Source organism: Leishmania major, chromosome 1, assembly GCF_000002725.2.
Source record: "Leishmania major strain Friedlin complete genome, chromosome 1".
Taxonomy (NCBI): Eukaryota; Euglenozoa; class Kinetoplastea; order Trypanosomatida; family Trypanosomatidae; genus Leishmania; species Leishmania major.
In genome coordinates this window covers 42957-54976 of record NC_001905.3, presented here as the reverse complement: position 1 = coordinate 54976, position 12020 = coordinate 42957, and the positions used below count along the sequence as shown (strand labels likewise).

The 12020-nt window shown below is 62.8% G+C and overlaps 4 protein-coding genes across 4 annotated transcripts; all 4 read left to right on the top strand.

Moving 5' to 3' along the window:
• Positions 1-1606: 1606 nt before the first annotated feature.
• On the top strand, positions 1607-4300 carry LMJF_01_0210 (conserved hypothetical protein; the record flags this gene model as incomplete). The annotated part of the gene is made up of 1 exon (XM_003721493.1): positions 1607-4300. The coding sequence occupies one exon, from the start codon at positions 1607-1609 to the stop codon at positions 4298-4300; it is 2694 nt and encodes an 897-aa protein (XP_003721541.1).
• Positions 4301-5223: 923 nt separating this feature from the next.
• LMJF_01_0200 (conserved hypothetical protein) lies at positions 5224-6126 on the top strand (the record flags this gene model as incomplete). Its single annotated transcript, XM_003721492.1, has 1 exon — positions 5224-6126. The coding sequence occupies one exon, from the start codon at positions 5224-5226 to the stop codon at positions 6124-6126; it is 903 nt and encodes a 300-aa protein (XP_003721540.1).
• A 712-nt stretch (positions 6127-6838) lies between these two features.
• LMJF_01_0190 (conserved hypothetical protein) lies at positions 6839-7429 on the top strand (the record flags this gene model as incomplete). Its single annotated transcript, XM_003721491.1, has 1 exon — positions 6839-7429. One exon carries the CDS (start codon positions 6839-6841, stop codon positions 7427-7429), a length of 591 nt encoding a protein of 196 aa, XP_003721539.1.
• A 1081-nt stretch (positions 7430-8510) lies between these two features.
• LMJF_01_0180 (putative CLC-type chloride channel) lies at positions 8511-10829 on the top strand (the record flags this gene model as incomplete). The annotated part of the gene is made up of 1 exon (XM_003721490.1): positions 8511-10829. One exon carries the CDS (start codon positions 8511-8513, stop codon positions 10827-10829), a length of 2319 nt encoding a protein of 772 aa, XP_003721538.1.
• Positions 10830-12020: the final 1191 nt, after the last annotated feature.

Genomic DNA, 12020 nt, shown 5'->3' with positions numbered 1-12020 from the left:
GCGGATGCCGGCGGCGCTGTCGTGCATGGCGCTGCGTCCGAGCCACCCCGCGACAGTGAGCACAGGCTTGCACCGTCCGTGCGATGGGCGGTGCGCGACAGCGCGGCTCGAGCGCATCGCAGCCGGCCCCTCACACTGGCCCACGGGGAGGGGTGCGGGGGCGTGAGTGTCACCGCGACGGGGAGATGCACCCAAGGGGGGAGGTGGGGGGAGTGGCGACCGGCATGATGGAGGGGCGGCTGTGAGGTGGTGCGTGCATGTATGTGTGGGTGTGCGGGCGCGTTTGAGGCAGGAGCCGTGCTGCGATGACCGAGCCGGCGCGCTGCTGCAGCGCGTGTGTGTCTTGCGCTGCTTCGCACCAGGCGATGGGGGTGGGGTGCGGCCTCCACCTCGCAGCACGCAGCAGAGAAAACGGGAACGCGGAAGACCAAGCAATGTGGGACGACCCCAAGAGGGGGGCTTCGCCCTGCGCTGCGCTCGTGCCCGACGGCTGCCTGCCGCTTGTGGGCGAGGCGCCTGCGCTGACGGCTGTGCTAAATGCTAAAGGAGCTTGTGGAGCAGCTGCGGCTGGTGGGCGAGATGCCGAAAGGGAGTTGAGGTGTTGGAGTTTTTTGTGTGCCGGCGATGGTGGGGTGGAGGTGTTGGAGCATGAGCGTCGGCTATCTCGCACTCCCTTTCGCTTCTTGCCCACTCCCAGCCGATGGATGTGGTTTTCGTCTGCCACGCTTGTGTGTGGGCACCGGTGTCGCGCTCTCTGATGATGGTGCGCACGCGCCACGGCGGTTAGTGTCTGTGAGGTGGCGGATGGGATGCCGTGGCGATGACAACGTCGCATGCATGCGAGTATATACAGGCACATCTATGCATGTACAGAAACACCCACAAACAGCGAAAAATGGCACACGGCTGCCGTTCTTGTGCCGCGGTTGACGGCGTATACCCAGGGGCAAGGCAGAGTTGAGGGGTGCGCATCTCAGCAGAAACAGCGCAGGGCTCAAGACAGCGACACGAAGCGGGGGGGGGGAGGAGGAAGAGGGTGGACGTGTGCGCGATGAAGCGTTCGACCGCCTGTCGGTCGTGTCGCTGCTGTCCGTGTTGGTCGCTGCGGGGTGATGATGGTGGTCGAGGACGCCGTCTCGCAGTGCGAGCCTCCTCCCTCTCCCCTTCTTCTTCCCGCCCCCGCGCGCGCCTGTGCATGGGCGCACTGCTGATCCCAGTCTGGGGCGCGCACTGTGGTGTGCGAGTGTGGGTGAGCGGGACGGCGGCCTCGTATCCCGCGCGCTCTCCCTCTACGCCGCGCCCCATCTGCCTTATCCATTCTTTCACTCCTTTCATTGCTCCTCTGCCGGCCTTGGTGCTCGCGATCTTCTCAGCAGCGCGGAGCCGCGTGAGAGCGCCCCAACGCTGAGTTCATTTCGTCACTTGAACGCATAACAAGCAGCAGTAACAGAGCAGGTCCCAGTCCAAAAGGTCGACTACTGCAGATACCCTGACTTCAGCAGGGGGAGGGGGCAGCGTTTTGGACGACGGGAGAGCGAGAGCCGTGAGTCTCACGGTGCGGCCTCTGTGCGTGTGCGTTACGTGCACGTGCGTGGAGCGCCGAGGGATGAAGCGTGGCGGCAGCGGTCAACAAGACAACGTGGCCCGCCTGACAGCGAGGGGGTTCGGTAAGGCCAAGGCTACTCAAGCGCTCAAGGATGCCGGCAACAACGTAGAGGTAGCCCTGCGGATTCTGGAACGGCAGCGTGATCAGCAACAGCAGCAGCAGCAGTTGCGAGCGCGCGGGATAGATGGAGCGTGCACGTCGACCAGCACGGCTTCAGCGGCCATTCCATCGCTGAACCGAACGAAGCCGCCGCCGACGTCGACTCTGTTGGCCAGTTTTTCTCCCGCCGCCGAGGCCATGCGCCGGCAGCGAGAGCGGCTCCACCCCTGCGTCGTGCAGTTTGGCTCGTGCCAGTATGGCCAGTACTGCGTCCTCAAGGATCTCCCCGGCGACGTCTGCGTGCAGCACTTTCAAGGCAGCTGCGTGTACGGAAGTGCCTGCCGCCATCGCCACACGATCGACGGCGCCAACGTTCGCGATTATGTGTGGGGCGCCTCTAAGGACGGTGACGCGGAGCCCGTGCTGCGAAATGGTGTTTTGATGTACCGCGTGCGCGCCGTGGATGGGATGGGGTCGAAGGTGCAGGCGGCCGAGCCTATAGGTGGCCAGGCCAACACCCACGCACTTGACGATGATGGTGAGTGCGACGGTGGCGACGTGGCGCACCGACGGCTCGCCGCTCCGCCGCTGCTAGCCTCCGATTTTAATCGCATTCGTGGATCCATCCCATCGTACACAGAGCCAATGCTGTCGTCGCCGCCGTATGCATTCCAAGGTGAGGTGGTGGAGTCTGAGGGCCGCGAGGAGGGTGACGCCGCAGGATGTGGTGCAACGAAATCGGATCCAGCAGAGGTCCTGGTGGCGCACCCGACACCGTTCCGTGATCTGGTGCAGGGCAGCGCTGGTGCTGCGCAGCCCCCTCCACCACAGCGACCACTGCCGCCATCATCGACGCCAACCTCTCCTCCAGCAACGGCGGCTGCTCGTCGCGCTCGTGCACGGCACCCGTGCATCGCGCAGTACGGCAGCTGCAAGTTCGGCGACGCCTGCGCCCACGCTGACCGTGACGCCGGCGTTTGCGTGCACTTCCTTAACCGCCGTTGCCGCTACAGCGCAGACGAGTGCCGTTACCGCCACGAAACGGAGGCGGAGTACCACGCCGCGCTGCTCGCTCGCACCCGTCTGCCGGGGTCGACTGCGGACGCGATGGGCGAGCGAAAGGAGCCGCAGTACACCGACAAGCCAAGGAGCCGCTTGCAGGGCGGCCCTTCGCGAAATGCAACGGCGCCAGGCTCGGGTCGAGACACGTCTTCGGATGCCCAGGCACCGTCGCTAGCGCTGCCGTCCGTGGAGGACTTGACGGCGCTGCCCGAAGCACTGCAGCCAGTTGACCATGCTGTGGCGACTCACCACGACGACGGCGACCACCTCAGCGGCGCCTCTGAGATGCAGGTCTTCCTCGGGCTGCTTGAGGTGTTCTCGAATGTTGAGCCGGCGGTGGTGCTGCAGGCGCTGCGCGTGAGCGGCGGAGACCCGATCCGCGCCAGTGACGTTATTGCCCACGTTGGCGCCGTCCCGACAACGGCCGAGGTGAACGACGTGGCCGCTGCACTTGCGTTGGCGGCGGCCGAGGAGGCAGCGGAGCGCGAGGCGGCGGTGGACGACGCTGCTGCGGCAGTGACGCTAGAGCGCCACAACGCCCTCTTAACACTCATCTCCCTCTTCCCAGGAGTCGACCCGGTTGCGGTGGAGGCGGTGCTGTCGCAGCACCACGGTGCCTTCGCAGACGCGTACAATGTACTTCTGTGCGCGCAGGAGAATGTGGCTCGGTCAGCCATGTGGAGCGGGAGCACGGCGGCTATGACGCCAGCCGATCAGCTCCGCGTTGAGAAGCTGTGTGTGATGTTCCCCGGCCTCGACGCGGACGTCGTGCGGAGTGCCTACTGCGCCGCAGACCATCAGTGGAGTCGCGCGACAGTGGCGCTGAACGCGCTGACGCAGGAGCTGCTCTCCCTGGACTCTGCCGAGGCAACGCCTGCGAAAACGGCTGCAGCGGCGACGGTGGAGTGGCGGCCGCCGCATCCCGCTACGGCGACGACAGCGGACGCAGGGGACGACGGCAGCGGTGCCGGCGGTGTGCAGAGGACCCGTGAAGAAACGAGCGCGGAGGTCTACAGCGCCTATCGAGCGGCGGAAAATGAAATACTCGAGCTCGGCGACTGGCGGCGGGTGCGGGAGCGGGCGTACCTGATGAACACGCAGCGTCTCCGAGTCCTGGGCCAGGCCACCGCTGCCTTTTCAAGCGGGGACGGCAGGACGGCGAGAGTCCTTAGCAGCGAGGGTCGTCGGCTCGGTCTCGAGTATAACCGCCTGAACCGCTTGGCGATGCTCGCCCTGGAGCAAGAGCGGCTACGCACAGATGCCACAAGCACCCTCGACCTCCACGGCTTCCACAGCACTGAGGTACATGACGTGCTGGTCCGTCGCGTCCGCGTCTGCCAGCGCCATCGCATTGGTCACCTCCGCATTGTGACGGGGCAGGGCAAGCACAGCAGACACGGCCATCAGTCGCTCTACCCCACCGTCATGGAAGACCTCCGCACAGACACTTTTCTGAGTGCTGTCGTAAAGGTCAAGTCCATCAAGGCTGGCTACATCGACGTCACAGTGCGACTGCCGGCCACCGAATCCTAAGCAAGAGGAGGGTGGCGGACGGATAGAGCCGCCTGGCAGCGCGAGAGGAGAAGGGCATGGCTGACCAGGGAGAACGAAGAACCGTATGCGGGCGGTCGCGCTCTCCAGCGCACCCCCTCCCCTTCAGTATCCCTCTCCGCTTACGAGGTCTCTTTTTCTTCTCCCAGAGCGCTCACCACCCCCGTGTGTGTGTGTGTGTGTGTGTGTGTGTGTGTGTGTGTTGGGGGGTCTGTGAGTATCGTGTAAGACGCAGACGACGGCAACAGCAGCATCAGGGACGGCGCTTCCTAATAAGATGTTCGCACCCCCCCCCCCCCCCCCCCTCCCCCCCCATCTCTTGCTGCGCGGAGCATTGGACCTGTTGCGGTCGTCATCACCACCCGCTTGATCGCCACCTCCTCCCTCATCAGCGCTTCCTCTTTTCGCATATCAGCGTCACGCACCTCAAGAACGGATAGACTCTCTCTTACACACATACACATACACATACACACACACACACACGGGGGTGGTGGCGGTGGTGGTGGATGCATCATCGCTATCGTCCTTCTCCTCGTCAGCGTCATTTTCCACGGTGCGCCTGCTTCTCTCTCTCTCTCTCTCTCGCTACTGTTTCGTTTTTTTTTTTGCGACTCTGCGAGAGTACCGCACCTTTACTGGCCCACGCCACCCTCCTCCTCCTCTTGGGCATGCTTTCGGCTCATTCGTGCGCTTGGCCCCCCCCCCCCTGCTCCCTCCTCCTCCTCCTCCTCACAATGTCTCTCCGTGCAGGATGAACACACGTCCTTCGCCGTCCTCGCCCTCGTCCGCGTGCCACTGAGCGCGCCCGAGAAGGTGTGGCGTGGGGAGGGGCTTTCATTTCTGACCTCATCAACCTCCCCGCCTAACCCTTATCTCCCCCGACACTTTCACGTCTCGATGTGATGGGCCTCGCATGCCGCTCCCCTCTCTCTGTGTTGCATACACCGGCATGCAGTCCCACAGACACAGGTCTACAGGAACACAACCACAGCAAGCGCCGTCTCATGAGCAGCTGCCGCGGTATCGTTGTTGCTGGCGTCACGAACCAGGCACGGACGCAGATGGCCGAGGCATTCTTGCGGGCCTTTACTGGTGGCCGCGTGTTTGTGTGCAGCGGGGGCGTGCACCACCTCGGCACCGTGCATCCGTTGGCGGTAGTGACCATGGCGGAAATGGGCATCGATGTTAGCCGGCAGTCCTCGTCCTCGCTGGCTGGCGTGCGTCGGCAGCGCGAGACGTACGACGTCTACGTCAGTGTTGATGCCCCCTACACGGAGCGGACAAGCGACCGGTATCAGCGGCGCTACACGGACACACAAGCTGCTCAGCAGAGCTCGATGGGCGCTGCCGGGTTGTCGGCGCCATGCGCTTCTTCCACTTCGGATTTCTGCGATCCACTGCTGGCATCGGCGACGCCGGCGCACTGGACAGTGTCACAGGACACAACGGACGGCCGGCAGAGCTGGACGTTGTGGAGTCCGCGTAACCCCGCTATTTACCACGAGCGGTCAACACGCAAGCTGCAGGATCATCTGTACGAGGGCGAGCCTCTCTTCATGCGCGTGCGGCCGCACGGACTGCGCAAGGCGTGCCGGGTGCAGCGGCGGTGGGAGGTGCCGGAGCTCACGCAACGGTTCGCGCTGGAGACGGAGGCCGAGCAGAAGGCGAGGTTTGTGCAGGCGCGTGATCTGCTCGGCTCCCTGGCCCTTGTGCTTGTACGTGACTTGGAGCGGGAGTACGGCGAGACGATGCTCGACGAGGCCGCGGTGGCTGCCTATGAGAAGGTTGCGGCGACGGAGTGCTGACCTTGAGCACACGCAGAGCACTGCTGCAAGGTTGCTGGTGATGCCGACGGTACTGCTGCCACATATGCCTCCCCTTCCCTCCTCCTACACTCTCTCCCTGTGTGTGTGTGTGTGTGTGTGTGCGTGCGCGCGCATACTTGTCTGCCCAGGAACGCCTTCAATGCGATGATGGTGGCCAGTCGCGAGATGCTCGCGTGCCATGTCGGGCTGGCGGCTGCCAGAGAAGGAGCGAAGAGCAAGGCAGGCGAAGCGTCCAGCGAAGTAGGCGACGGCGACTTTCACGGGCATCCCTGACTGCCTTCTCCCCTCCCCCTTCCCCCATACACACGAACGCAGACCGCCGCTGCACGCTTGTCTGTCTGCAAGCGGGTTCGGGCCTGTGTTTCGCTGCCTCGGAATCGCGGCTATGCCATTGCACGGATGTCCGCAGCCTCCGCTCTCGATGCTGCCACATTTTGGGCTGCTACACCGGTGTCTACATGTGCCGCGACGGCCATATGGGTGCGCCCTCAAGCCTTCATGCCTTCATGCCTCTCCCACCCTCCTCTTTTCGTCCTGACTCTCTCTCTCTCCCCCTGCTAGCCGTATCATCGGTGCAAGCAGCACGACCCGTGTGTGGCGCGGGCGAAGGTCTTCTTCACCACTGCGCGGCGACACAGCACTTGGTACACGCACCAACACACACACACACACACACACAAACACACGGGCCATGTACAACGGTGTGGAAGCTGCCGCGGTCAAGGGTACCGGGCTGAGCGGCTATGTTCAGCGCAGCCGCGTGAACGTGTTGGCAACGGGCCGCGTGCCTGCCGAGGAGGGCGCGGCGGTGATGGAGGGCGGGGCGTCCATCAACCCCCTCGAGCAGCGCCGCGCACAGGGCGAGAATCGCGAGATGGCCGCACGGCTTGAGTCTCATCGCGCATTGCGCGAGGTGCGACTGGGCATCATGCTCTACCGTGAGGAGCGCGAGGCGGCCGGGGTGGACCCCGTCACCATCGACCGTGAGTGCGGCGAGCTCTACGACTCCTTGCTCGTCGCCGCCAAGCGCCGGCTGAAGGCGCAGCAGCAGACGGAGAACGCCAAGACAGCCGCTAAGTTCGCCGCCGCGTTCGGCGTAAAGGCCACGGCAGCGGTGACCACCTCAGGCGGTGGCGCAGGCAGCGGCAGCGCCTTCGACCGCTCCGTGCAGGAGGTGGAGAAGCACCGCACCGAGGAAGAGCGCCGCCGTCACCAGGAGGCGCAGCTCGTCGAGCACCTGAAGCGCATGCGCCGCGAGGCTGGCGATGCAGGGGCGCAGTAGAGAGTGCAAACATGTGCGACACAGAGGAGACGGGGATTTAGCGATGCGAATGTGTGAGAGGGAGGAAAGGCACTCAACGCCGTTCTCATCCGCCGAGCCTGCGCCTCGAAACCGGTGTGTGTGTGTGTGTATGTATGTGTGTGCATTTTTCATTAGTGTCCTCCCCGTGTTGCCGCTGCGCCGCGCTCCTCGTAAGCCTTCGGATGGTTTAGCCAAGAGACATCGATACCTGCGTAGAGGTGTCTCTCTCTCTCTCTCTCTCTGTCATGCCCCCCTCCTCACCGCCGTTTTGTGCTGGCCTGACTGCCAGCTCCCGATTTACGGGGCTGCTACTGCTGCTCTTCCACAACCCCTCCCCTCTCTCCTCCCTTCTTTCTTCTCCACCGACTATGCGGGGGACAGCCAACTGACCCACGCACGCGCACGCACGCGTACGTGTGTGTGTGTGTGTAAGTGTGTGTCTGTGCCTCCACCACCACAGTCGCTAGCCGACGCCACCACAGCCGCGACGTCGGCGATGACGGCGGCCCTCTGTCTATTCTTCCCATATTCTGTCGAGCGACCCCCCAACCTCACTCCTTTACCCATTTTTGTGCGTGTGGGCACGCCCTTGACCTGGCTGCTGGAACTTGCATCTCTCCCCTGCCTCTCGCTCGTCTTGCGCTCAGAGGCAGGCAGACACACACGCACGCGCACACTTACACATAATAAAGTCGCATACACTTACAAACACATACACTCATACACAGACGTGTAGGTGGTGCGACGTTTCTTACCCACCTGTCCTCTGGCCCTTTTTCCTCTTCCCCACTGGCGGAGCTCTCGTGCGTCTACCGCCCACCTAAGCTGCTCTTTCTCCCTGTCTTCCTCTCTGTGCACGCACGCACGGGTGGTGAGCTGCGTGTGCTGCGTCCCAGCACGTAGCTTGCCCTATTCCTGCCACGGACACACACACACACACACACACACGCACACACACGTGCACGCACAGACGGGTTGCCGCCGTATACATTACAAGCCTCCTCTCTCCTTTTCGCCTTAGCGCCGTAACACACGCCTTCTTGTGTCGGTATTAACTTTCATGCACTCCTCGCTGCCGATGGCTGAGCAGACGGCGCGAGCAGGCGGCGGTGGCGGCGGAGGCGCTGGCAACGGGGCCGACGAGAGCATCACGAACTTGGTCGTGAATGTTTCAGAGGCGGATTGGGCGACGATCGACTGCATCAGAAGCCACACGGAGGCAGCGGAGCGGGCGGCGATGTGGCGCCGCCATAGCGCCACAGCCGCGGCTTCCTCGTCGTACGGCGACAAGTGGTCCGTGTACAGCCCCGAGGGCGAGGCGTTCTTTGCAGCCATGGCATGCGGCATCGTTCTCGGCTGCCTCGGCGTCTTCAGCGACGCGTGTGCGCACTGGGTGAGCGCCTTCCGTTCTGGTATTTGCGCGAACTTCTTCTGGCTGGGCCGCAACATGTGCTGCGTCGACTGCCGGGAATGTGGCGAGTACTACTCGTGGGGCGAGTTCTTCCTCGGCCGCGACAACCATGTCGTGGCCTTTGTGGACTTCGTCATGTACGTCAGCTTCTCCACCATGGCGGCCGTCACGGCGGCGTACCTGTGCAAGACCTACGCCCCCTACGCCTCTGGTGGCGGCATTGCAGAGGTGAAGACGATCGTGTCGGGCCACCACGTCAAGCGGTACCTTGGTGGCTGGACGCTGATCACGAAGGTGGTGGGCATGTGCTTCTCGACAGGGTCCGGCTTGACCGTGGGGAAGGAGGGCCCCTTCGTCCACATCGGCGCCTGCGTCGGCGGTATCATCTCCGGAGCCCTGCCGAGCTACCAGCAGGAGGCCAAGGAGCGCGAGCTCATCACCGCCGGCGCGGGCGGTGGCATGGCCGTTGCTTTCGGTGCCCCCGTCGGCGGGGTCATCTTCGCATTGGAGGATGTCTCCACGTCGTACAACTTCAAGGCCCTCATGGCGGCCCTCATCTGCGGCGTGACGGCGGTGCTGCTCCAGTCGCGCGTGGATCTGTGGCACACCGGCCGCATCGTGCAGTTCAGTGTCAACTACCAGCACAACTGGCACTTCTTCGAGCTCCCCATGTTTGCGGCGATCGGATGCTTCGGCGGGTTCATGGGGTCCACCTTCAGCGTCGTGAACCTGCACGTCGGCCGGTGGCGCAAGAAGCACTTGAGGCAGTGGCGGATCGTCGAGGTCGCCGTCGTGGCTGCCGTCACCGGTGTCGTGAACTTCTTGACGCCCTACGGCTCCGGTAGCATGCTGGAGCTCCTCGGCGACTGCTTTCAGGACTGCACACCAAGCGGCACCATGGAGATGTGCGAGGACAGCGACCTGCGCGCCTTCTTCTCGCTCCTCGTCACCGCCACGGCGAAGTTTGCCATGTTCGCATACACCGTCGGCACCTTCCTGCCCGCTGGCATCCTTGTGCCGTCGCTCACGATCGGCGCTCTGTACGGCCGCGCCTTTGGTATGATGTTCCGCGCGTTGCAGGAGACCTACGCAAGCTCGTACATCTTCACGGAGTGCTACGACCAGGACCTGTGCGTCATCCCTGGCGTGTACGCGATCGTCGGCGCGGCGGCCATGCTGACCGGTGTCACCCACATGACCATCTGCCTAGCAATCATCATGTTCGAGCTCACGGGCTCGCTGGAGTACATGGTGCCCGTCATTGTGGGCATACTCTGCGCCAAGGCCGCCGGCGAGGCTGTCGGGGTGAAGGGCACGTACGAGATCGGCATCGAGGAGAACAAGTTGCCCTATCTAGACCCGAAGAAGGAGTTTTATCTCGACTTCGTTGCCAAGGACGTCTACGGGAACAAGCAGTTCACCGTCCTGACGGCGTACGGGCTGCAGGTGCGCGACATCAACGAGCTCGTCACGAAGATGAACGTCACCGGCTTCCCCGTCGTCGAGTCGCTCAGTGACGTGACGCTGCTCGGATACGCGCCTGTAAAGAAGATTGTGCGGGCCCTCCAAGTGGCCGCGGCGCGCAACAGTGACATGAACCTCAACACATACATTCGCTTCAAGACAAAGCCATCCCACTCGCGCGATGCCACCTTCCTCGAGGTGGACCTCACGGGCATCCTGGAGAGCTGCCTGCTGCAGGTAGAGCCGGAGTGCTCCGTGAAGAAGTTACTGTACCTGTTCAAGTCCCTCGGCACCCACCACATATTCGTCTGCCGCTACTCGAAGTTCGAGGGCTTTATTAGCAAGAAGGACTTCATCAACTTCATGCGCGTCAAGGAACGCGAAGAAAACATGGAGGACGACGAGCTGGAGCGAGAGCGGCGTGAGCGAGTCCAGCAGGGGCGCCATCACGAGGCCGCAACGGCAGCGGTCGACGTCGCGCCAGTGGCTGCCCGGTACAACTGAGAGCGGGTGGTGGTCGTGGTGGTGGTGTTGTCCGTGCGGTAGGGCCGACACCGCTGCTGCAGGTTTTTTTTTCTACTTGTAATTCTGTTCTGTGCGTGTATATTCGTTGTCTCTCTCTCTCTCTCTCTCTGTGTGTGTGTGTGTGTAAGTGTGTGTGTGTGTATAGGTGTATGTTGTCTTCATCTCTCCGCCATGGCGCATCCCCATCGCGATGGCGGACCTCCGCATCTTCGGGTTGTCTTCTATTAACCGCGCGTGCGCTCGTACGCATCGGCTAACCAACTTGTTGCTCCCCTTCCCCCCGTGCTGGCCCGCCGGTGGTGTGCACTCACTTTCTCTTCCCTGTCGATAGCAGTTGCAGGCAGAGACGGAGACGCAGAAAAGGTGAGCAGCGCAGACACACTCGTCACCACCGCCACCCCTGTGTCTTTCACAGACACGGACCTGCCCCTCCCTCCCCAAATCCTCATGATGGCACACTTCCGCTTGATACGTGCGTGTGTGATGCTCCACCTCTGCACCGACACCGGCGCGCGCTGGCCCTTCCAGGTTTCTCGTTGCTCGCTGCGCGCCTGCTGGTCCGCTCATTGCTCAACTTACCTTTCCTTCTTCTTCCGATCTCAACCCTACTACTCCCTCTGCCGTGTATCTGCGTACGTCCTTGCCACGCATCAGCGGCGTCGTCGAACGCCTCCGCTTGTCTTTCTCAGCCGCCGTGTGGGCGCGCCGCTCGAAGGCTGGAGCGACGGTTTAGCAACGGGCTTGCACGCTATTTTCTCTGCGGTGTTCGGCTTGGGAGAGGCAACGAGGGGTCGCCGGTACCCTCTACCGATCTCGCTGTGCCTTGTCGTGTGCGTACGTGCGTGTGCGAAACCGACGGAGGAAGAGGGGAGAGAGGCCTGCATCTGCTTCCGTGCATGCGGTGTTGACATCCCCTCTTGGCAGACAGGTGCCTCCTCCATTCCTCTCCCCCACTTCCACCATATACACTCACAAGCATTCCCATATATATATATATATATATATCGATGCATAGACATACACACATACACGCATACACACCCATCTATCCATCTCTATAGATATAGTTATACGCACGTGTGTGTGCGTGATTTTGTGTACCTTCACGCCGCCACTCTCATCTCCCGTCATCTCTCGCTCTTTCGAGCACGTACGCCCACACACGCAGAC